We start from the raw sequence: 22,533 nt of genomic DNA on the forward strand, positions 1-22,533 counted from the left end.
AAAAGCAGCAGTCCAATCTACAATGGGCACAACTCAGACCTCTGTGTGAATAAGAAGTGCTATTGATTCCTAGCCTTGACGCTGACCCTCATTCTGTTCCGGCGCTGTTCCATCCTCACTGTGTTCCATTGTAACTCACAGTAGAGGGAGGCAGAAGTCAGTTAGCGGCGACTAGAGCTTCGGATCCAGCAGTAGCATTAATTGAAAAGGGCCCCTGTTCAGTAGCTACTGCAGCGCAGCAGGGAACATTTGGCTGTAGTTTAAAGCACGGGTTGTCAATCTCTGAGGATTGTCAAATGTAATTTGTACCGGGGTGCGAGGAGCTGTCTAAAAACAGCAACGGGGAAGATTATAGAGGAGAAGCATAAATCCTTTGAAAGGTATTCCAACAAATAAAAAAAACGCCTACGATCTAGAGATAATGGCTGGAAGCTATTTTAGAAGATTTAAAATGTTCTACCACCTTCAATTATTTGTCTCTTGATGCACTAAAATACAATCCATATGATTTGCGTCTTTGATCCAGTAAAATGTTTTTAATTACAATCAATTGGGGAATGTATCACTTCGATGCCATTTAGCCATATAATAATTCTGTTGACTATTGTTCTCTAAATGGTGATTTACACTGAACAAAATTATAAACACAACATGCAAAGTGTTGGTCCCATGTTTCATGAGCTGAAATAAAATATTAAAGAAATTGTCCATACTTCACCCATTGATGTAAGGGCTGTCGTCGTAAGAAAACCAAGGTGCAACGGAGGATGTGTATTCATTTGAAATATTTAATAAAAATGAACCACTACAAACAAAACACTCGATAGCAACGACAGCCCTTACAGAATCCCCCACCAACAACGGACCAAGCAGCGGAGGAAGGAGAAGCACAAGGAGCGACGGAACAATAATATGGACTATCGGGAGTCGTGGACCTGGGAGGAGATCAGAGCCGGAGTGGGCCCATGGAAGAAGGCAAAGGAGGACCGGGAAGATTACAGTGGAACGCCGATAGCGTTCCAACCGGAGAGGCAGCCCCAATAATTTTTTTGGGGGGGACACATGGACAGATCGGCGGAGCCGAGGATGGAACCAGAGCCAGTCGGGGTAAAATTGGAGGGGAGCAAAGCAGAGACTGTTAAGGAGTTGATGGGTAAATTGGAGGAGAAGAATATGAGAGAGCTATTGTGTTGGTGTATTAGGCACGGCATTCGCCCTGCAGAGCGTGTCCTAGAAATAATGTCACCTGAGTTAGTACTTCATACTTGTCCTGAGGTGCGTGCTAGCCGTCTGGTAAAGACAGTACCAGGCCCACGCACCAGGCCTCCAGTGCGTCAGCCCAGTCCTACTCGTCCTATTCTTGCTCCTCGCACTAGCTCTGAGGTGTGTGTATCCAAACTGGCACTTCCAGTACCAGCACCACGCATCAAGCCTCCTGTGTGTCTCTCCAGCCTGGTCTACCCTGTGCCTCCTCCCAGGACCAGGCCTCCTGTGGGTCTCCCCAGCCTGGTGAGTCCAGTGCCTGCGCCCAGAGCCAGGCCTCCTTCATGTCTCCCTAGCCTGGTGAGTCCTGTGCCTGCGCCCAGGGCCAGGCCTCCTTCATGTCTCCCCAGCCTGGTGAATCCTGGGCCAGAGCCGCCAGAGCCGCCGCCTGTCCGGAGCCGCCGCCGGGGCCGCCCGCCTGTCCGGAGCCGCCGCCGGGGCCGCCCGCCTGTCCGGGGCCGCCGCCGGGGCCGCCCGCCTGTCCGGGGCCGCCGCCGGGGCCGCCCGCCTGTCCGGGGCCGCCGCCGGGGCCGCCCGCCTGTCCGGGGCCGCCGCCGGGGTCGCCCGCCTGTCCGGGGGCGCCGCCAGGGTCGCCCGCCAACCGGGCGCAGCCAGGGTCGCCCGCCAACTTGGCTACAGCCGTTACAATTGAGCATGTTTGGGATGCTATGGATCTACGTGTACGACAGCATGTTCCAGTTCCCGCCAATATACAGCAACTTTGCACAGCCATTGAAAAGGAGTGGGACAACATTCCACAGGCCACAATTAACAGACTGACTAACTCTATGCGAAGGAGATGTGTCACGCTCCACGAGACAAATGTTGGTCACACCAGATACTGACTGGTTTTCTGATCCACGCCATTACTTTTTTTAAAAGGTATCTGTATTCCCAGTCATGTGAAATCCATAGATTAGGGCCTAATGAATTTACTTCAATTGAATGATTTCCTTGTATGAACGGTAACTAAATAAAATCTTCAAAATTGTTGCATGTTGCATTTATATTTTATTTCAGTATAGTTTGCAGCTTCAACCTAATCAAATAGTCAGCAATACATAAAGAGGCATACTTTGTCTTCAGAGTCCCTGTTGTAGATTCCAATGTAACCTAACCGACAGAACTGCTCAGACTTTGGCCCGATGTAGAAATCCTCAACCGCTCTCATTAACATTTACTGTGAGGACAACCATTAAAATAGCATATACTGCCCCTGGCGACATCTGATAAACTAATCAGGTTTCATTTTAGCTTTTCTAAAACGGACATGCTCAGTAAATTACCACACGCCCTTTCTGTCTTTGCTCCGTATCGATGCTGTAATGTTCCAATCGCCCAGATGAAGAAGACGAAAACACATGGTCCGACACACTTTTGACCCATCACCTCTATCGTTACGCACTTCTGGTCTGGAGGCCTTTCAACTTCTGCTCCTGTTTGAAGTGCAATGGCATACCACCTGGGTGGGTATTCTCCCACAACCGATTGTCCACAGCTTATTGAAGTCAGCAGAGCTATTCTGAGAGGTTGTCTGTCCTTTTCCCAAAGGGCAGTGATTGTCTAAAGGCCATTGCTGAGTTTCAAGTGCTTAATGCAAATATACTAAAATATAAATAAGATATTTCTCGTATTTACATGATTCAGATGAATAAAATCACCTTGAGGGAACATATCTTTCTCATGATTATGGATTCCTTTCCTTTGCTCTTATTTCCTGTTATTATAAAGAGTCTTGATTCCCAGAGACTGACATGGAGGCCAGAGTCCTATAGACTCTATATCTATACTGAACAAAAATATAAACTCAACATGCAACTATTTCAAAGATTTTACTGAGTTGCAGTTCATATAAGGAAATCAGTCAATTTAAATAATTTCATTACGCCCTAATCTATGGATTCACATGATTGGGCAAGGGCGCAGTCATGGGTGGATGGGTGGGCCCGGGAGGCCATAGGCCCACCCACTTGGGAGCCAGGCCCACCCATCCACTGGGGAGCCAGGCCCAGGCCCAGCCAATCAGAATTAGTTTTTCCCCATAAAAAGGCTTTATTAGAAACAGAAAGACTCCTCAGCACCCCCTCAGACGATCATGCAGGTGAAGAAGCCGGATGTGTAGGTCCTGGGCTAGCGTAGTTACACGTGGTCTGTGGTTGTGAGGCCGGTTGGACGTACTGCCAAATTCTCTAAAACAACGTTGGAGGCAGCTTATTCTCTGGCAACAGCTCTGGTGGACATTCCTGCAGTAAACATGCCAATTGCACGCTCCTTCAAAACTTCAGACATCTGTGGCATAGTTTTGTGTGACAAAACTACACATTATAGAGTAGCATTTTATTGTCCCCAGCACAAGTTGCACCTGTGTAATGATCATGCTGTTTAATCAGCTTCTTGATATGCCACACCTGTCAGGTGGATGGATTATCTTGACAAGGGAGAAATGCTCACTAACAGGGATGTAAACAAATGTCTGCTCAGAATATGAGAGAAATACGTTTATGCGTATGGAACATTTCTGTGATCTTTTATTTCAGCTCATGAAACATGGAACCAACACTTTACATGTTGCGTTTATATTTTTGTTCAGTATATAATACAGTATGACTCTGATGGAACCATGTGACATCAAACACGCAAGTGACTTGCTACTTGGCTGCTCAGTCAGCTATCTGGCTACAGTATTAACTATTCTGCTTCAAGGCTGGATTATCGGTCATAATCAGTCATTTATAATACATTATAAAGAGGGCATTCATAGCAACTGCCTCCAACTCCAAATCCTAGAGATTTTGCTGTGGGAGCCTGGCTCTGCATTGTAAAGGCACTTTAACAGAAACCTCCACTTTGTCTGATGCAGACTGCAGATAATCTATTGACTGGCTCCCAAACAAATAGGCATTAGAGTGTGCTAATCATATATGGCATATTAACAGTATAATGCATCTAATGGGAGTGATGTTATTTAAGGGATCAAAGGGAAGCAGATTGTTTTCCACTGTGATCATTCTAGGATACCTTTAATAGTGTAAGATATGGCCTAGGAACAAATGCACCTGTAAAAATCAATGGAGTTGTTTATTATACATTTTTAAAGGAAGACATCTTTGTATCTTCACATTCATTATACATTGATCTATTTTATCAATAAGAATTGAAACACATTTTACACCCATTCATTATATCTAATAACACCTGTCAAAGAACAACACTATTATGGTCTCATAGCTAAAGCAGAGATCAGCCATATGTCATGTTCACAAGCAGTATCACATTTCTCACACCTGAGAAGGGGATATATCTTACAGAGCATTTGATTCCCACTGTGGGTGTTAGGGGAGGGTTGTGAGAGTTGATGTTATGTGCTATACAGGGACAACCTCCCCTAGACTGCAGTGAAAATCCCAAACGTGCTCCCTTCCTTACACACACTCGATCTTGTGAATCTGAAAAAACTTTAGCCTCTCTGATCATTTGAAAATGTTTTTTTTTTATTGAGACAGACAAATGATATGGGAGGGGGGAGATGCAGAGTAGCGGCGGGGCCGGGATTTATATATATGCTGAGGTGTAACGATGTGCGCTGAGAGTCGGGAAGCAGGTTCAGGGAGTGAGTGTTTTAATAAATAAACACAACATAATACAAAAATAAGAAACACGAACAAGGCACAGAACTGACACAGAAACAATGACGCCTGGGGAAGGAACCAAAAGGAGTGACATATATAGGGCAAGTAATCAAGGAGGTGATGGAGTCCAGCTGAGTGTCATAATGCGTGTAATCATGGTGACAGGTGTGCGCCATAACGAGCACACGTGACATGAGTGGTGACGTATATGTGCGGCATGTTGCAGCGTTACCTGCTAGACCAGCCTCGGGCACAATTTCAGAGTAAATTCAATTACTATAGTAATTGCCTAAACAGCTTTACTTTGAATTCATGCCCAAGGCTGGTCTCGCAGGTAACATATAGCATATAGAAACTACATTGAGTGTACAAAACATTAAGAACACCTGCTCTTTCCATGACATGGACCGACCAGGTGAATCCAAGCGAAAGCTATGATCCCTTATTGATGCCACTTGTTTGTGTCAAAAACTGCAACACTGCTGGGGTTTTTATACTCAACAGTTTCCCATGTGTATTAAGAATGGCCCACCACCCAAAGGACATCCAGCCAACTTGATACAATTGTGGGAAGCATTGGAGTCAACATGGGCCAACATACCTGTGGAATGCTTTTGGCACCTTGTAGAAGAGGGGGCTAAATAGGTGTACAAAATGACATTGACAAAACTGACCAACGGCAAAACAACTTTGACACCCGTGGTTTGGGGCTAATGAAGAGGGAGAGGTGTTCTCTTACCGGCGTACTCCGGGTCCACATGAGGCGGGTGGAAGCGGAAGTTGATGAAGAAGGGGATGGGCACTCCGAACTTGAACCATTCCACCACATAGGGCTGGCCGTTCAGGGGGTGGGCCACGTCGCATCCCAGGATGACGTTCTCTCCAGCGCGCGCCGTCACAAACTGGGGCTCCTCTCGCACGCCGTGGGCACCTGGGAAACGGAGAAGGAGTGAGTATCCTTGGGACATTACTTAATTGTGGTGAAATAACCAACCGAAAGCAACCTAGAAGCAAAAGGGTAATCTTTTATTAGCATACCATCCGCATCGTGTCTTAGAGTTCCAACATCACAGACACACACACTGTACATTTACTGGACTTTCATTACATGCTGTAAACTTTGATGGAACATCTTAACTTCCTTATTTACTTTTTACAAGACATACACTATATGATCAAAGCATGTGGACACCTGCTCGTCGAACATCTCATTCCAAAATCATGGAAATTAATATGGTGTTTGTCCCCCCTTTGCTGCTATAACAGCATTCACTCTTCTGGAAAGGTTTCCACTAGATGTTGGAACATTGCTGCGGGAACTTGCTTCCATAGAGCAACAAGAGCATTAGTGAAGTCGGGCACTGATGTTGGGCGATTAAGCCTGATTCGCAGTCGGCATCCCAATTCATCCCAAAGTTGTTCGATGGGGTTGAGGTCAGGGCTCTGTGCAGGCCAGTCAAGTTCTTACACATCGATCTCGACAAACCATTTCTGTATGGACCTTGCTTTGTGCAGGGGGGCATTGTCATGCTGAAACAGGAAAGGACCTTCCCCAAACTGTTGCCACAAAGTTGGATGCACAGAATTGTCTAGAATGTCATTGCATGCTGTAGCATTAAGATTTCTCTTCACTGGAACTAAGGTGCCAACCAGTGCCAACCAAACAATGAAAAACAGCCCAAGACCATTATTCCTCCTCCACCAGATTTTACAGTTGGCACTATGCATTCCGGCAGGTAGGCTTCTCCTGGCATCCGCCAAACCCAGATTAGTCCGTCGGACTGCTAGTTGGTGAAGCGTGATTCATCACTCCAGAGAACGCGTTTCCACTGCTCAAGAGTCCAATGGCAGCGAACTTTACATCACGCCACCCGACGCTTGGCATTGCGCATGGTGATCTCAAGAAGCTCCCAACGAACAGGTCTTGTGCTGAAGTTGCTTCAAGAGGCCGTTTGGAACTCAGTAGTGAGTGTTGCAACCGAGGACAGACGATTTGTACACGCTACGAGCTTCAGCACTCGGCGGCCCCATTCTGTGAGCTTGTGTAGCCTACCACTTCACGGCTGAGCCGTCGTTGCTCCTAGACGTTTCCACTTCACAATAACAGTACTTACAGTTTGACCGGGTCAGCTATAGCAAGGCAGAAATTTGACAAACTGACTTGTTGGAAAGGTGACATCCTATGACAGTGCCACGTTGAAAGTCACTGAGCTCTTCAGTAAGGTAATTCTACTGCCATTGTTATACATGTAGATTGCATGGCTGTGTGCTCGATTTTAACACCTCTCAGCAACGGTTGTGGCTGAAATAGCCGAATCCACTAATTTGAAGGGGTGTCCATGTAACCGATGTGAAATGGCTAGCTAGTTAGCGGTGGTGTGCGCTAATGGCGTTTCAATTGGTGACGTCACTCGCTCTGAGACCTGAAGTAGTTGTTCCCCTTGCTCTGCAAGGGCCGTGGCTCTTGTAGCGCGATGGGTAACGATGCTTCGTGGGTGTCAGTTGTTGATGTGTGCAGAGGGTCCCTGGTTAAAGCCCAGGTTGGGGTGAGGAGAGGGACGGAAGCTATACTGTTACATCCACATACTTTTGTATGTATAGTGTAATTCTGCAGACACTGACAGGGGACTTGATATTGTTGGTTTATTACGATGAAGCTGTGTGTACATATGTCCACAGGGCTATCTGTTCTACCAGAGCATCGATCCTCTACTAATTCATGTATGGTATGGCTTTACAACTGGAAGCTAAGTGTGCTTTCATTTTACCAGTCAATACGGCTAATCAAATGGTGGTCTGCTCACCTCTGTGGCCCATAGGGATGCTTGGGATTATTGGGTTTGTCTTTGAGGATGACCGAGTGCCAGTGGGTTGCTATAGGAATGCTCTACATCCATGTTGCTCTCCAGCTGGTGTCTGCTGGTTTTTGTTTCTCCCTGGTACTTAATTATTGACCTGTTACTGTAACATAATGACCAATGTCTCACCAACTCCTAATTCCCGCTGCTGGGAGGGGGAAATTCACTTTTACTTCCTGGCTAGAATAGGAGTCGGCCTATAGTCAGGGGCCTCGGTGAATACAACAAATCAAGGAGCAGCAGAGACAATGACGCTTGTAAACCTTCAAGTTTCGCACATCACATTCTGCACTACTGTATACGAACAATAGGGTGAAAGGAAGCCAGCAGCCAGGAAAACTATGTGAAGTACACTTTGTTGAGGAGAGACTCATTCTTGGCAAATCAATCCTGAAAACCAGATATATCAGTTGTGCTATTACACACTTAAACATAAAACATCATTGCTGTAATAATCTGAAATTATACTCAAGGATATTATTGTATGTTACAAATGACTTAACTCATGTTTACAGCAAGAGGCAGGGAAATCGTTTACAGCAAGAGGTGTGAAGCAGGGAAAAACGGCATGAGCTTTTTAAGTGTATATTAAGCCCATATTCAGAGGCATGAAAAGCTTCAACATTCACCTTGGCAGGAGGTCAACACAAAAGAATAGCTTAATTACCTCACGTTACACTAATCAGAGGATGATTATCATATAATTACGTTGTATTTGGCTACATGTCGGATGAACACAAAACAGCTTCATTCTGGGCAGTCAGAGGCTGCTCAAAATGCTTCTTCAGTACACAGAAATCCTCTCATTGTGTCTTTTTAAGGTATGGAAGTCAGGCACTTACATTGAACACTATAACAGGCATATTTATGGTTGCCGAAACATTGCTGTAATGTGCTTGGCATGGGCGGATAAATAACAGAGGCTGAGGGAGAGCGCATATACCCAAGACTCCCCCGCCTCCCCTACATAGCCCAGCACTACGGGTTGATTGGATGCCGGTGACATCACCAGCGAGCGAAAACAGGCCTCTGGAAGGTATGACTTCACTGTTTATATTGATGAGAGGGAGGAGAAACAAGCGTTAATAAGCTCCTCTTCTCTTCCATTAGGATTTTGCCCGGAGTGGGACGGTCAAACGCTTTAATCTCCGAGCCGCAAGAGGGAAGAGTAGAGCATATCCTTCCAGAGAGGTTCACAGACAGCCTATAGAGTGGGCTCTAATGTTTGAGCACAGCTGTCTGTGTTCAAGAAGATGAGATGTCCTATCACTCTCTGCTGTAAGGTCGACATTTGGACAGCTGTCACTCAATGGTGCCTCTGTCCGAATTTAATGAGCCCAATCCAAATGTTCTTTATCAGTCCAACCATTTTAAGAGTACAGTATTTCATTCTAATTATATTAATAGCTACATTTATCAAACAAACCATTCATTTCTGAACTGTTCCTGAACTGTGCCTGAAGTTTGAAGCACCCTCAATCACGCTCCTCGAGAGATTAGAAGTATACATTAAATATGCAAGACTTTCCAAACTCATTGAGAGAGACCATTGTTGAATACTAAAGTCCATATGCTAGCTTGCACTGAATACAAAGACTTCTTAAGTTCAGGAAGATGAAATAGTGGTAGATGGCGGAGAAGTTGAACTGAAATGTAAACTCTACAGTCTACACTGTAAACTGTCCTTACCTCCAGAAAATACTTATGTTGGGAGTAAAAAAAATAAAATGACTTTTTTTAAATTAATTTAATTGCTCAAAATTAAGTGGGTATTAGCCTAAAAGTTAAGTGAGTATTAACCCAAAAGGTGTAAACTAATTTGATGATATAGCACAGTCAAAATCTACTTATTTAGAGAACCACATAATAGGGTAGCAAAACTACACTGAACAAAAATAAACGCAACATACAACAATTTCAAATATTTTACTGAGTTACAGTTCATAAAAGGAAATCAGTTAACTGAAATATATTAATTAGGCCCTAATCTATGGATTTCACATGACTGGGAATACAGATATGCATCTGTTGATCTCAGATACCTTAAAGAAAAGGTATGGTCGTGGACCAGTCAGTGACCACCATTTGCCAAATCCCCTTGGCATGGAGTTGATCAGGCTGTTGATTGTGGCCTGTGGAATGTTGTCCCACTCCTCTTCAATGGCTGTGCGAAGTTGCTGGATATTGGCGGTAACTGAAACACACTGTTGTACACGTCGATCCAGAGCATTCTAAACATGCTCAATGGGTGACATGTCTGGTGAGTATGTAGGCCATGGAAGAACTGGGACATTTTCAGCTTCCAGGAATTGGATACAGATTCTTGTAGCATGGGGCTGTGCATTATCATGCTGAAACATGAGGTGATAGTGGCGGATGAATGGCACGACAATGGGCCTCAGGATCTTGTCACAGTATCTCTGTGAATTCAAATTGCCATAGATAAAATGCAGTTGTGTTCGGTGTCTGTAGCTTATGCCTGGCCATACCATAAACCCACCACCACGGGGCACTCTGTTCACAATGTTGACATCAGCAAACCGCTCGCCCATACAACACCATACACATGGTCTGCGGTTGTGAGGCCGGTTGGACGTACTACCAAATTCTCTAAAACGACGTTGGAGGTGGCTCATGGTAGAGAAATTAACATAAAATTATCTGGCAAAAGCTCTGGTGGACATTCCTGCAGTCAGCATGCCAATTGCACACTCCCTCAAAACTTGAGACATCTTGTGGCATTGAGTTGTGTGACAAAACTGCACATTTTAGAGTGGCTTTTATTGTCCCCAGCACAAGGTGCACCTGTGTAATGATCATGCTGTTGAATCAGCTTCTTGATATGCCACACCTGTTATGTGGATGGATTATCTTGGCAAAGGAGAAATGCTCACTAACAGGGATGTAAACACATTTGTTCACAAAATTTGAGAGAAATAAGCTTTTCATGCATATGGAACATTTGGATCTTTTTTTCAGCTTATGAAACATGGGACCAACACTTTACATGTTGTGTTTATATTTTTGTTCAGTATACTTCAAAATGGCATTGTTATTACCTAACTCAAAAGTGCCGGAGAAGTAGTGGCAGCCAATAGGCTGAGCACTCAAAGATCAAAGGCAGCACGATTCAGTTTTAGATCAATAAAGGGAAAATTTGCAAAACCATAGAAACTGGATTCATTGTGCCTGACTGCAATTATCACACGCAGGGAAGAGAAATCCAGCGGGACACACGCCGTGAAAGAATGAAATGTGAAATAGTATGTTAGCGGTGCTTAACTTCATCAAAAGGGAAGGAAAAATACAAGCAGTAGAAGAAGAATTGGGAAATTTAACATGGAATTGCTTCACCTCCTCGGCCAGATTAATTGCACTGTTCATCTGTGTATGTCGACTGTCAAAAACCCAAATATCACAGTGGCTTGAGAAACTAATGAAGCACAGAGGGAAGGGCAGGATTTGACCTACTTGGCTCACATGCCCTCCAACGAGTATCACTCACTCATTTTCAATTCAAAGGAGACTTTGCCGGGGTGCACAGAGAGCATCTAATTCTTCCTGCATCACTGCTAGAGTGTAGTCATGGCCTTATTATGATGCCATGAATTTATGTCTATTCAAGTCTACGTATCTAAAGGTAACGGTTACGTTGCTGCTTGTAACATCAATGTGAGTTATGATACCTGTGAGTTTTATTCACAGGGCCAAGTGAGAGATTGTTATTTGGGTTCAGGTATGATAGACTCAATGAAGGTTTCCTTCAAGTGGTACTATCTTGTGTGCACTGCTCGCTAACAGTTTACCTCTCTGCAAGCTAACTCCCTGGTACACCATCTCTGCCTGTTGCCCTCCACCTATCTCTACCCCAGAATGTACTTACATGCCCGTTTATTAGGTACAGCCATCTAGTACTGGGTCGGACCCCCCTTTGCCTCCAGAACAGTCTGAATTCTTCGGGGTATTCTACAAGGTGACAGAAACGTTCCAAAGGGATGTTGGTCCATGCTGACACGATGGCATCACGCAGTTGCTGCAGATTGGACGGTGGTACATTCATACTGTGAACAGCCCGTTTCATCCGTTGTTTTTAGCTGATAGGAGTGGAGCTGGGTGTGGTTGCAATAGCCCATCTGTGACAAGGATTGCCATGTTGTGTGCAATGGTGTAAAGTACTTAAGTAAAAATACTTCAAAGTTCTACTTAAGTCTTTTTGGGGGGTATTTGTACTATTTATAGGGTTGACTACTTTTACTTCACTACATACCTTACTCCATACATTTTCCCTGACACCCAAAAGTACTTGTTACATTCTGAACACTTAGCTGGACAGGAAAATGGTCCAATTCATGCACTTATCAAGAGAACATCCCTAGTCATCCCTACTGCTTCTGATCCGTCGGACTCACTAAACACACATGCTTCGTTTGTAAACAATTCGTTTGTAAACGAGTGTGCTCTTGGGTGTTCGTACATTTTAAAAACAAGAAAATGGTGCCATCTGGCATGCTTAATATAAGGAATTTGAAATGATTCATACTTTTACTTTTGATACATTTACATTTTAAGTCATTTAGCAGACGCTCTTATCCAGAGCGACTTACAAATTGGTGCATTCACCTTATGATATCCAGTGGAACAACCACTTTACAATAGTACATCTAAATCTTTTAGGGGGGTTGAAGGATTACTTTGTCCTATCCCAGGTATTCCTTAAAGAGGTGGGGTTTCAGGTGTCTCCGGAAGGTGGTGATTGACTCCGCTGTCCTGGCGTCGTGAGGGAGCTTGTTCCACCATAGGGGTGCCAGAGCAGCGAACAGTTTTGACTGGGCTGAGCGGGAACTGTGCTTCCTCAGAGGTAGGGGGGCCAGCAGGCCAGAGGTGGATGAGCGCAGTGCCCTCGTTTGGGTGTAGGGACTGATCAGAGCCTGAAGGTACGGAGGTGCCGTTCCCCTCACGGCTCCGTAGGCAAGCACCATGGTCTTGTAGCGGATGCGAGCTTCAACTGGAAGCCAGTGGAGAGAGCGGAGGAGCGGGGTGACGTGAGAGAACTTGGGAAGGTTGAACACCAGACGGGCTGCGGCGTTCTGGATGAGTTGTAGGGGTTTAATGGCACAGGCAGGGAGCCCAGCCAACAGCGAGTTGCAGTAATCCAGACGGGAGATGACAAGTGCCTGGATTAGGACCTGCGCCGCTTCCTGTGTGAGGCAGGGTCGTACTCTGCGAATGTTGTAGAGCATGAACCTACAGGATCGGGTCACCGCCTTGATGTTAGTGGAGAACGACAGGGTGTTGTCCAGGGTCACGCCAAGGTTCTTAGCACTCTGGGAGGAGGACACAATGGAGTTGTCAACCGTGATGGCGAGATCATGGAACGGGCAGTCCTTCCCCGGGAGGAAAAGCAGCTCCGTCTTGCCGGGGTTCAGCTTGAGGTGGTGATCCGTCATCCACACTGTTACTTAAGTATATTTTAGCAATTACATTTACTTTGATACTTAAGTATATTTAGAACCAAATACTTTTAGACTTTTAGTCAAGTAGAATTTTACTGGGTGACTTTTAATTCAGTCATTTTCTTTTAAGCCATCTTTACTTTTACTCAAGTATGACAATAGGGTACTTTTTCCACCACTGGTTGTGCATTCCAAGATGCTGTTCTGCAGCATCTACACCAGTGTTGTACTGTGCCGTTATTTGTCTGTTTGTGGCCCGCCTGTTAGCTTGCACAATTCTTGTCATTCTTCTTCGACGTCTCTCATCAACGAGCTGTTTTCACCCACAGGAATGCTGCTGACTGGATGTTTTTTGTTAGTTGCTCTCAGTAAACCCTAAACACTGGGTGCGGGAAAAGCCCAGTAGGGCAGCCGTTTATGAGATACTGGATTCTGTGCGCCTTTCACCGACGATTATACCACTCTCAAAGTCGCTTAGGTCACTAGTTTTGCCCCTTCTAACATTCAATTGAACAGTAGCTGAATGCCTTGATGCCTGTCTGCTGTCTTTATATAGCAAGCCTGGGCCATGTGACTCACTGTCTGTAGGAGCGATCCATCCATTTTCGTGAACGGGTGGTCTACCTAATAAACTGGCCGGTGAGTGTACATGGGTCTTCACTGTCTAGTTGGACTTGGGTACATGTTTTTTCTTCATGTATTGTCTCTGGTTGGAGTCGTAGCTAGCTTGTGTGCTTTGGGTGGTACCCTTATGCTGGCTGGGTTTTCAAAAAGGGAGTTAGTATATACATTTGTATAGTGTTTAGTAGTGCCAAACTTGACCACTCAATTGCCAATCTTTAAGCCCAACAAGAGTTTAGACCAGTTGTGCCAATTACTGGTCAAGGGCTAATAGTGTCTGGAGATTATGCTTAGTTAAGTAACTAAAGTCAATGATTAGCCAAACTTTCTAATTGAATTTGGTTCTCTTCATATTGGACATCTCATAGATTGTTGTACATTGAAGATTTGTGACGTACCCAACATTGACTGATATCATGTCACGCAACCATGCATTCTTCAAGTCATTCCACTACAAGTTACGTGTTCCCTAAAATCCTTGTGAAAGGTGAATCGGACCAATACCTCCAACAGTAACTACTGAGTGAAGAACCTTATGAGGCCAAGCGTTGTGGCACTGTCAAAATGCGCACACTGCATTAGTGTCCATTCATCGTGCCTCTCCACTGCCTGCTTTCATTGATGGTATTGATGCTCATCACATGTGCCCTAACGACTTTCTTAATACAAATTCACACCCTCTTTCAGTGCTCCTCTGCTCTCAGAGTGCAGACAGATCGTATCTCACATAAGCTCCAATAAATAACCATAGAGTAGCATGTTAGCGTTGATGGACCTCTAATTACGAAAGAGGGGAGGAGGCAGTGCATAACTCAACCACGCAGCGTCGATTAGCATTTTAGAACCCGATGAGCGGCTGCTCCTTTGTGCAGGTTGATTACTTCACCTTAACCTGTTCACCGCTTCTGCAGCAGCATCCTTTATGATGGATATTGTTTCTGACAGCTCTGTTAATGCCATCTCCTTGCCCCCTTCCCTCTACTTTGCCCTGTGGTCCCCCCTGATATCTCATTTCCCTATAATGCTCTTATATGGTGTGCATGACTTCACTTTGCAGTTGCCCTGTTGATTCATGGTGCCTACAATCCTTGGAGGACCTGGGTGACTTTGTTGATACTTAGTCATTGGACTAAGGTCAGACAGAGGGGTTTTTCATATTCCAGGAACTTCTGTTATCTGGTTTCTAAGCTTTACTGTCCATCTGAAGCTTTACAGCAAAATCAGCAGGTCAGAAAACATTGCAGAAATGTATATAAGGAGATTTGCCTTGAAAGAATCAGTATGGTTTGACAGTAAAATAGTAATCTTACTCCCCACTCTAATTTGCATATAGTGCAATTTATCACCATCAAGCCTAGGGAATTGTGAGACAGTGAACAGTATACCATCACCTGCTGATGAATGTAAAGGCTTGGGACTGCCGAGACAGCATACACAAAAAACCGGAGCATGCAATTATCAGGAGCAATTAAAAAGACTGCAAATGAACTGTAAAACTGTTTTGCTCTTAAAACAGAGCTTGTACTTATTAGGAGTCAAATGTATTCAGCAGGCAACAGGGAACTTCTTTGCAGAAATTTCAGAGGAAGTGGAATTTGAACCTTTTGCCTGCTTCCACTTAAGATCACACCACGGAGTGTCTTTGAAGAGGACAAAAAAACTGGGTCTGGTTTTGAGACTCTTACCCCCTAGTGTCTGGCTGGAATTCAGGCCAATAGAGATGCACTGACAGTCCCGATTCTCCACCTTTTTCCTGAAGTGTGCACTCACAGACTATCATGCATGGATGCTTACACTAATCTTATGCTTTTAAATCCATGACAGGAGTGTGCAAGTGCACACTTCTGGAAAAGGGTGGAGAATCGGGAGTCAGTGCAACTCTATTACCATACAGAAAATATATAGATGCTCTCTGCAGAGACATCACAGCAAAGGGTTTAGGGTGAGTACAGCTAATCCAGATAGTTTGTTGGTATTTGAGGTTTAATAAAAAACTTAATCCCCAAACATATGAAAATAGGTGATGAGGAATCTATTGCGTCACTGAAGATTGTATTACTATCTACTAAATTCATTTCTCGAAATATGGTTTGTCTGTGGGAGTATTAGCCTTGTGAGGGTTATTGTTAGGCTTCTGTAACTACTTTCACATGGACCTGTGATTTCACACCTGGTGGGCACAGTTAGCATCTGTGTCTACCACTTAAAGACACTTTATTCTGCGGGGACTTAATCCACTTTATTTGATGAGGTTGTACACTTTTCTGACTGAAAGAGAACAGATCCAAAACATGTCATTGATTGTAAAATCTTCAAAAATGTACCAGAGTTCAGTTGACTAGAGTACTCTGCTCTCTGAAGAAGCTAGGTTAGCATTCAACAACAAAATGTTAGCCTAATCAGGACCGAAATCTGTGAGTACAAAACTTAAATCCAACTGTAACTGACAACAAGGAGATTGCGTGAAATATAATGAACAGATATACTCACTGAAGTATTAGGCTTGGAACACATAACAAAGCATGAGTGACAAATAATTGTTGACCTAACTGCTTACTGTTCTACAACATTAAAGGAGACAATGACTCCAAGAGCGCAATTACCAAGCGCTCTATGATTAATGGTTGTACCGTATTCTCCTTGGCATGTCTAGGCCTGACATCCTGGGTTAAATTTGCGCGACTTTTACAAAAAGGCAAAATGCTTGCTTTTCTTCATTAAATGCTATTATTTTTCACAAATTTGTTTACATCCCGCTTAGTAACCATTTTTCCTTTGCCAAGATCATCCATCCGCCTGACAGGTGTGGCGTATCAAGAAGCTGATTAAACAGTATGGTCCTTACACAGATGCACCTTGTGCTGGGGACAATAAAAGGCCACCCTACAATGTGCAGTTTTGTCACACAACATAATGCCACAGATGTCTCAAGTTTTGAGGGAGCGTGCAATTGGCATGCTGACTGCAGGAATGTCCACCAAAGCTGTTGCCAAAGTCGCCTACTATGTCGTTTTAGAGAATTTGGCAGCCCAGAACTTCCACATCCGACTTCTTCACCTGCGGGATGGCCTGAGACGATCCACCCGGACAGCTGATAAAACTGCACAAAACTGTCAGAAACCGTCTTAGGGAAGCTCATCTGCATGCTCATAATTCTCACCTGGGTCTGGACCTGATTGCAGTTTGGTGTCCTAACCAACTTCAGCGGGCAATTGCTCACCTTCGATGGCCACTGGCACGCTGGAGAAGTGTGCTCTTCACGGATGAATCTTGGTTTCAACTGTACTGGGTAGATGGCAGACAGCATGTATGGCATCGTGTGGTCGAGCGGTTTGCTGATGTCAACGTTGTAAACCGAGTGCCCCATGGTGGCAGTGGGGTTATGGTATGGGACGGCCTTACGAACACAACTGCATTTTATCGATGGCAATTTGAATTGATCCTGAGGCCCTTTGTCATGCCATTCATCCACCATCATCACCTAATTTTTCAGGATTATAATTTTTTATTTGTTTCACCTTTATTTAACCAGGTAGGCTAGTTGAGAACAAGTTCTCATTTGCAACTGTGACCTGGCCAAGAAAAAGCATAGCAATTCGACACATACAACAACACAGTTACACATGGAATAAACAAAACATACAGTCAATAATACAGTAGAACAAAAGAAAACAAAAAGTCTATATACAGTGACTGCAAATGAGGTAAGTTAAGGCAATACATTGGCCATGGTGACGAAGTAATTACAATATAGCAATTAAACACTGGAATGGTAGATGTGCAGAAGATGAATGTGCAAGTAGAGATACTGGAGATAATGCATTTCCCCATGTCACAAGGAACTGTACACAATTCCTGGAAGCTGAAAATTTCCCAGTACTTCCATGGCCTGCATACTCACCAGACATGTCACCCATTGAGCACATTTGGAATACTCTGGAACAACATGTACGACAGTGTGTTCCAGTTCATGCCAATATCCAGAAACTTTGCACAGCCATTGAAGAAGAGTGGGACAACATTACACAGGCCACAATCAACAGCCTGATCAACATTATGCGAAGGAGAGGTGTTCCACTGCATGAGGCAAATAGTTGTCACACCAGATACTGACTGGTTTTCTGATCCACAGGCCTACCTTTTTTTTTTTAAGGTATCTGTGACCGACAGATGCATATCTGTATTCCCAGTCATGTGAAATCCACATATTAGGGCCTAATGAATTTATTTCAATTGACTGATTTCCTTATATGAAAGGTAACTCAACACATCTTTGAAATTGTTGCATGCTGCATTTATATTTTTGTAAAGTATATTTCAGAATCTAGACATACTCCAACTTTTAGAGCATACTAAAAGCAGTATAATGACACCAAGATGTCTGTATCATGTACGGTTCACAGATCATAGGGTCTTACAGGATGGCATGTGTGGCCCCTTATGATTTTCAAAAAGAAAATTGTGATACAAATGTAAAAAGCATTTCAAACATTCTTTCTCCCAATGAAGTTTCTGTGAAAATTTCTAGAACATCTGAGAAACCCCAAAATACTTTTGGGCTAACCTGCAGTGGGATCGCCTATTTCAAACATTGCACTGTCAATGTCAACCAGGGAAGTGCTTATGACTGTCAATAGAGGGACACCACATACTGTCAATTGTGGTTGCTATTCCAATACATTGCCCTCATAAAGCGTAATTTAACGTCGATGACCTTACAACAAGCCATTTGAGCAATTTAGTCAGTTAGCCTCAGTGCAACCACTCAACATATTTTCCACTTCGCTGGCTGAGCATTTCTAAAATACAAAATATCAATCTGTATGGCAACCCAAGTGTAACCCTCATCTCTTCAGAAATTACTAGTGTTTGGTCAGCCCGAATCTATAGACAGTATATCAAGATGTGGCGTTGCATGAGAAGGCAGCAAGGAGGTAATGTCAATTACGCTGCCCGTACTCCAACAGGGGCACAACCGGCCAGCGGTCTCCGTAATGGAAAGGGGTCTCCCAATCAAGGATGTGACTTTGCTTGGCTGGTCACAGCCGTTGATTGGGTCATAATGGAGTGCCTGTCACGCCTCTGTGAAGGTCACGTCAGTGGGGGGAACGGGACGAGAGGCAGTCCAGAAACCGTGGGAGCCTAAATGGAGAGCCAGGTTATAGCGGGTCCTCATTCTCTTTCTCTCTCTGTTCATCTCAGACTCTTTTTCGCTCAGCCGTTACACACACCATGTCACAGGCCATCTCTTTGGCTCAAACCTCTATCACAGCCAAAAAACGGCTAAAAGTGTGCCTCAGCAGCATGCACTCTGCCAGCGTCCAGGGAGGGGGGATTGCAAATCCCACAATGGTAGAGATAAACACACTCTCCTAAATTAGATTATAAAACATGATTAGATCTATGGCAGATGAAGAGCACAAATCCCATATCGTTGGCAAAATGTTGACCGTGTCTAATCCTCATAGTCTGCAACTTTTTCTTGGAAGAAGAGGAGCTCATTCTTAATCCTCCCCATGCGGGTCACGGAAACAATTTTGCTAACTTTAGCCCGGTGACAGAAGCAGTATCCAAAATACGGTATTAACAGAAGTGCACACAAGGGGTGCTATTTTAAAAGTATATATATATATATATATATATATATATATATATATATATATATATATATATATATATATATATATATATATATATATATTTTAAAAAATTGGGGTGCACCAAACATTTTAGGCAACAGGGATCTTGATCCATGAGGGGATTGAATGTCTCTGCTGTAACCAAGAAGCTTGCTCTTGATATCTAGAGTTAGCAAACCATAGGTGGAGCCCTGAGCTGGATATGATTTATTTGACATATCTTAGATTTTTTTACTTATTGTTATGCCCCCAACCCTCCCCAAAAACTGTATTGAAAATCATATGTCGGTATTCCAAAATACCCCGGTATACGTAGCCCTGAAGACATGGACCACCCAATCAGCACAGCATAGCACACCAGATCCTGAGGTCAGATGAGACTTCCCAGAGACAGAAACAAGGAGAGGAGTGAGGAGGGTACTGGAGAGAAAATAACTTCATGATTCTGGTGTGTTACTTGTAGTCTTGAATAAAAGTAGTAGAACCCTGTCATAGGAATTCTTACGCCCCCCTGCTCCTTTTCTCTCCCGAACTCTTCTCTATATTTGAATCTTGTACTGATGGTGTGCAAATCCATGCTGTAATATAGCAGGCCAAGAGCAGGACTACAGCAACATGGTAGATACTCCAGTAATATACCGTTTGGGTTTGTAAGCTAGAGCACTGCTGTATAATACAAAATAGCTGTGATTCAAAAACCCAGCTCTCAGTACAGATACTGCTGTTGCCTGATGTATTACCGCCATACCGACAGTCATGAGTCAATTCCACGTGACCGTTGAGTCATGGTAATCTCCTCTTATGCACTCTGGACATTCGTTGGTAGTACCCAACTCGCTAATGATCATAAGGTTGCTAATTGCCTGATACTCAGAGCTCTATTGTCCCTTTTCACCACTCTGAAATCAATGCAAATGAAATCAAAAATCTCATCAAAACAGTATCGTGCTTTTAAAAACTCACCTCACTGAAATTGATCAATTTGAAGAAAGACGTTCAACAACAGGTTGAAACTGAGTGGAAAACATGGATGTTGTTTCAAAGCCTAACACAGCACTTTCTAAGGTGATGATTAGCCTAATTCAAAACACTCATTAGCATGTTAGAGGTTACACATACAGTGCCTTCGAAAAGTATTCAGACCCCTTGACTTTTTCCCAAAAAATTTACGTTACAGCCTTATTCTAAAATGTTTTAAATTGTTTTTTCCCCTCATCAATCCATACACAATACCCCATAATGACAAAGAAAAAACAAGTTAAGACATTTTTGCTAATTTATTAAAAATAAAAAACGGAAAAATTGCATTTACATAAATATTTAGACCCTTTATTCCGAACTTTGTTGAAGCACCTTTGGAAGCAATTACAGCCTCAAATCTTCTTGGGTAGGACGCTACCAGCGTCACATCTGTATTTGGGGTGTTTTTCAAAATCTTCTCTGCAGATCCTCTCAAGCTCTGGTTTGATGGGGAGCGTTGCTGCGCAGCTATTTTCAGGTCTCTCCGGAGATGTTCAATCGGGTCAAATCCGGGCTCTGGCTGGGCCACTCAAGGACATTCAGAGACTTGTCCTGAAGCCACTCCTGCGTTATCTTGGCTGTGTGCTTAGGGTCATTGTCCTGTTGGAAGGTAAACTTTTGCCCCAGTCTGATGTCCTGAGCGCTCTGGAGCAGGTTTTCATCAAGGATCTCTCTGTACTTTGCTCCGTTCATCTTTGCCTCGATCCTGACTAGTGACGTGATGCTTGGCATTCCAGACGTGATGCTTGGCATTCAGGCCAAAAAGTTCAATCTTGGTTTCGTCAAACCAGAGAATCTTGTTTCTCATGGTCTGAGAGTCTTTAGGTGCCTTTTCGAAAACTCCAAGTGGGCTGTCATGTGCCTTTTACTGAGGAGTGGCTTCCGTCTGGCCACACTACCATAAAGGCCTGATTGGTGGAGTGTTGCAGAGATGGGAGAACCTTCCAGAAGGACAACCATCTCCACAGAGGAACTCTAGAGCTTTGTCAGAGTGACCATCGGGTTCTTGGTCACCTCCCAGACCAAGGCACTTCCCCCCCGATTGCTCAGTTTGGCCAGTAGGCAAGCTCTAGGAAGAGTCTTGGTCGTTCCAAACATCTCCATTTAAGAATGATGGAGGCCACTGTGTTCTTGGAGACCTTCAATACTGCAGAACCCACACAATCCTGTCTAAGAGCTCTACGGACAATTCCTTTGACCTCATGGCTTGGTGCTTTGACCTGCACTGTCAACTGTGGGACCTTATGGGACCTTGTTTTGTATGCTGAGCTTTATAATGTCTCCTGTTTATAAAAGAGAGAGGTGTGTGCCTTTCCAAATCATGTCCAATCAATTGAATTTACCACAGGTGGACTCCAATCAAGTTGTAGAAACATCACAAGGATGATCAATGGAGATAGGACACACCTGAGCTCAATTTCGAGTCTCATCGCAAAAGGTCTGAATACTTATGTAAATAAGGTATTTCTGTTTTTCATACATTCGCAAAAACTTCTAAAAACCTGTTTCGCTTTGTCATTATGGGGTATTGTGTGTAGATAGCTTTGGATTTATTTTAGAATAAGGCTGTAACGTAACAAAATGTGGAAAAATTCAAGAGGTCTGAATATTTTCCGAAGGCACTGTATGGCGTTATACATGCATAGCTTACTGCATATTATGCATGGCAATTATTATTTATTTTTTTAACTGATTTAAGATGTCTTTGTTACATAATTGGTCTAGCCTATATTCCGAAATTAAACAAATTCTAGTCATCACTTTTGATTATGGACTGTATTATTATGCATACTGGATGGACTAGTTGCCTTATTCTATGCTCCAAACTTTCCATCTATGAGTCTTAGAGAGATTGTATAGGCCCAGGCGATACTGTTGATTCACTGATTGTGCAGGGCAGCTTAAAGAGTTAACTACAATTATAGTGAACATGTAAACTCAGCAAAAAAATAAACTTCCTCTCACTGTCAACTGTGTTTATTTTCAGCAAACTATTAAATACCACTGCTGGCTTGCTTCTGAAGCTAAGCAGCGTTGGTCCTGGTCAGTC

General features: G+C 43.7%; 1 protein-coding gene across 1 annotated transcript in view; it reads right to left on the reverse strand.

The window, feature by feature from the left end:
- The window catches only part of LOC106603676 (protein turtle homolog B), a 200,400-nt gene that overhangs the window by 144,907 nt on the left and 32,960 nt on the right, over positions 1–22,533 (reverse strand). Inside the window, exon 2 of the mRNA XM_014197639.3 lies at positions 5,632–5,823. Coding sequence (XP_014053114.1) covers positions 5,632–5,823 — 192 coding nt within the window. The remainder of the gene's footprint in view (positions 1–5,631; positions 5,824–22,533) is intronic.

This window comes from Salmo salar, chromosome 04, assembly GCF_965601325.2.
Source record: "Salmo salar chromosome 04, fSalSal1, whole genome shotgun sequence".
NCBI classification, from domain to species: Eukaryota; Metazoa; Chordata; class Actinopteri; order Salmoniformes; family Salmonidae; genus Salmo; species Salmo salar.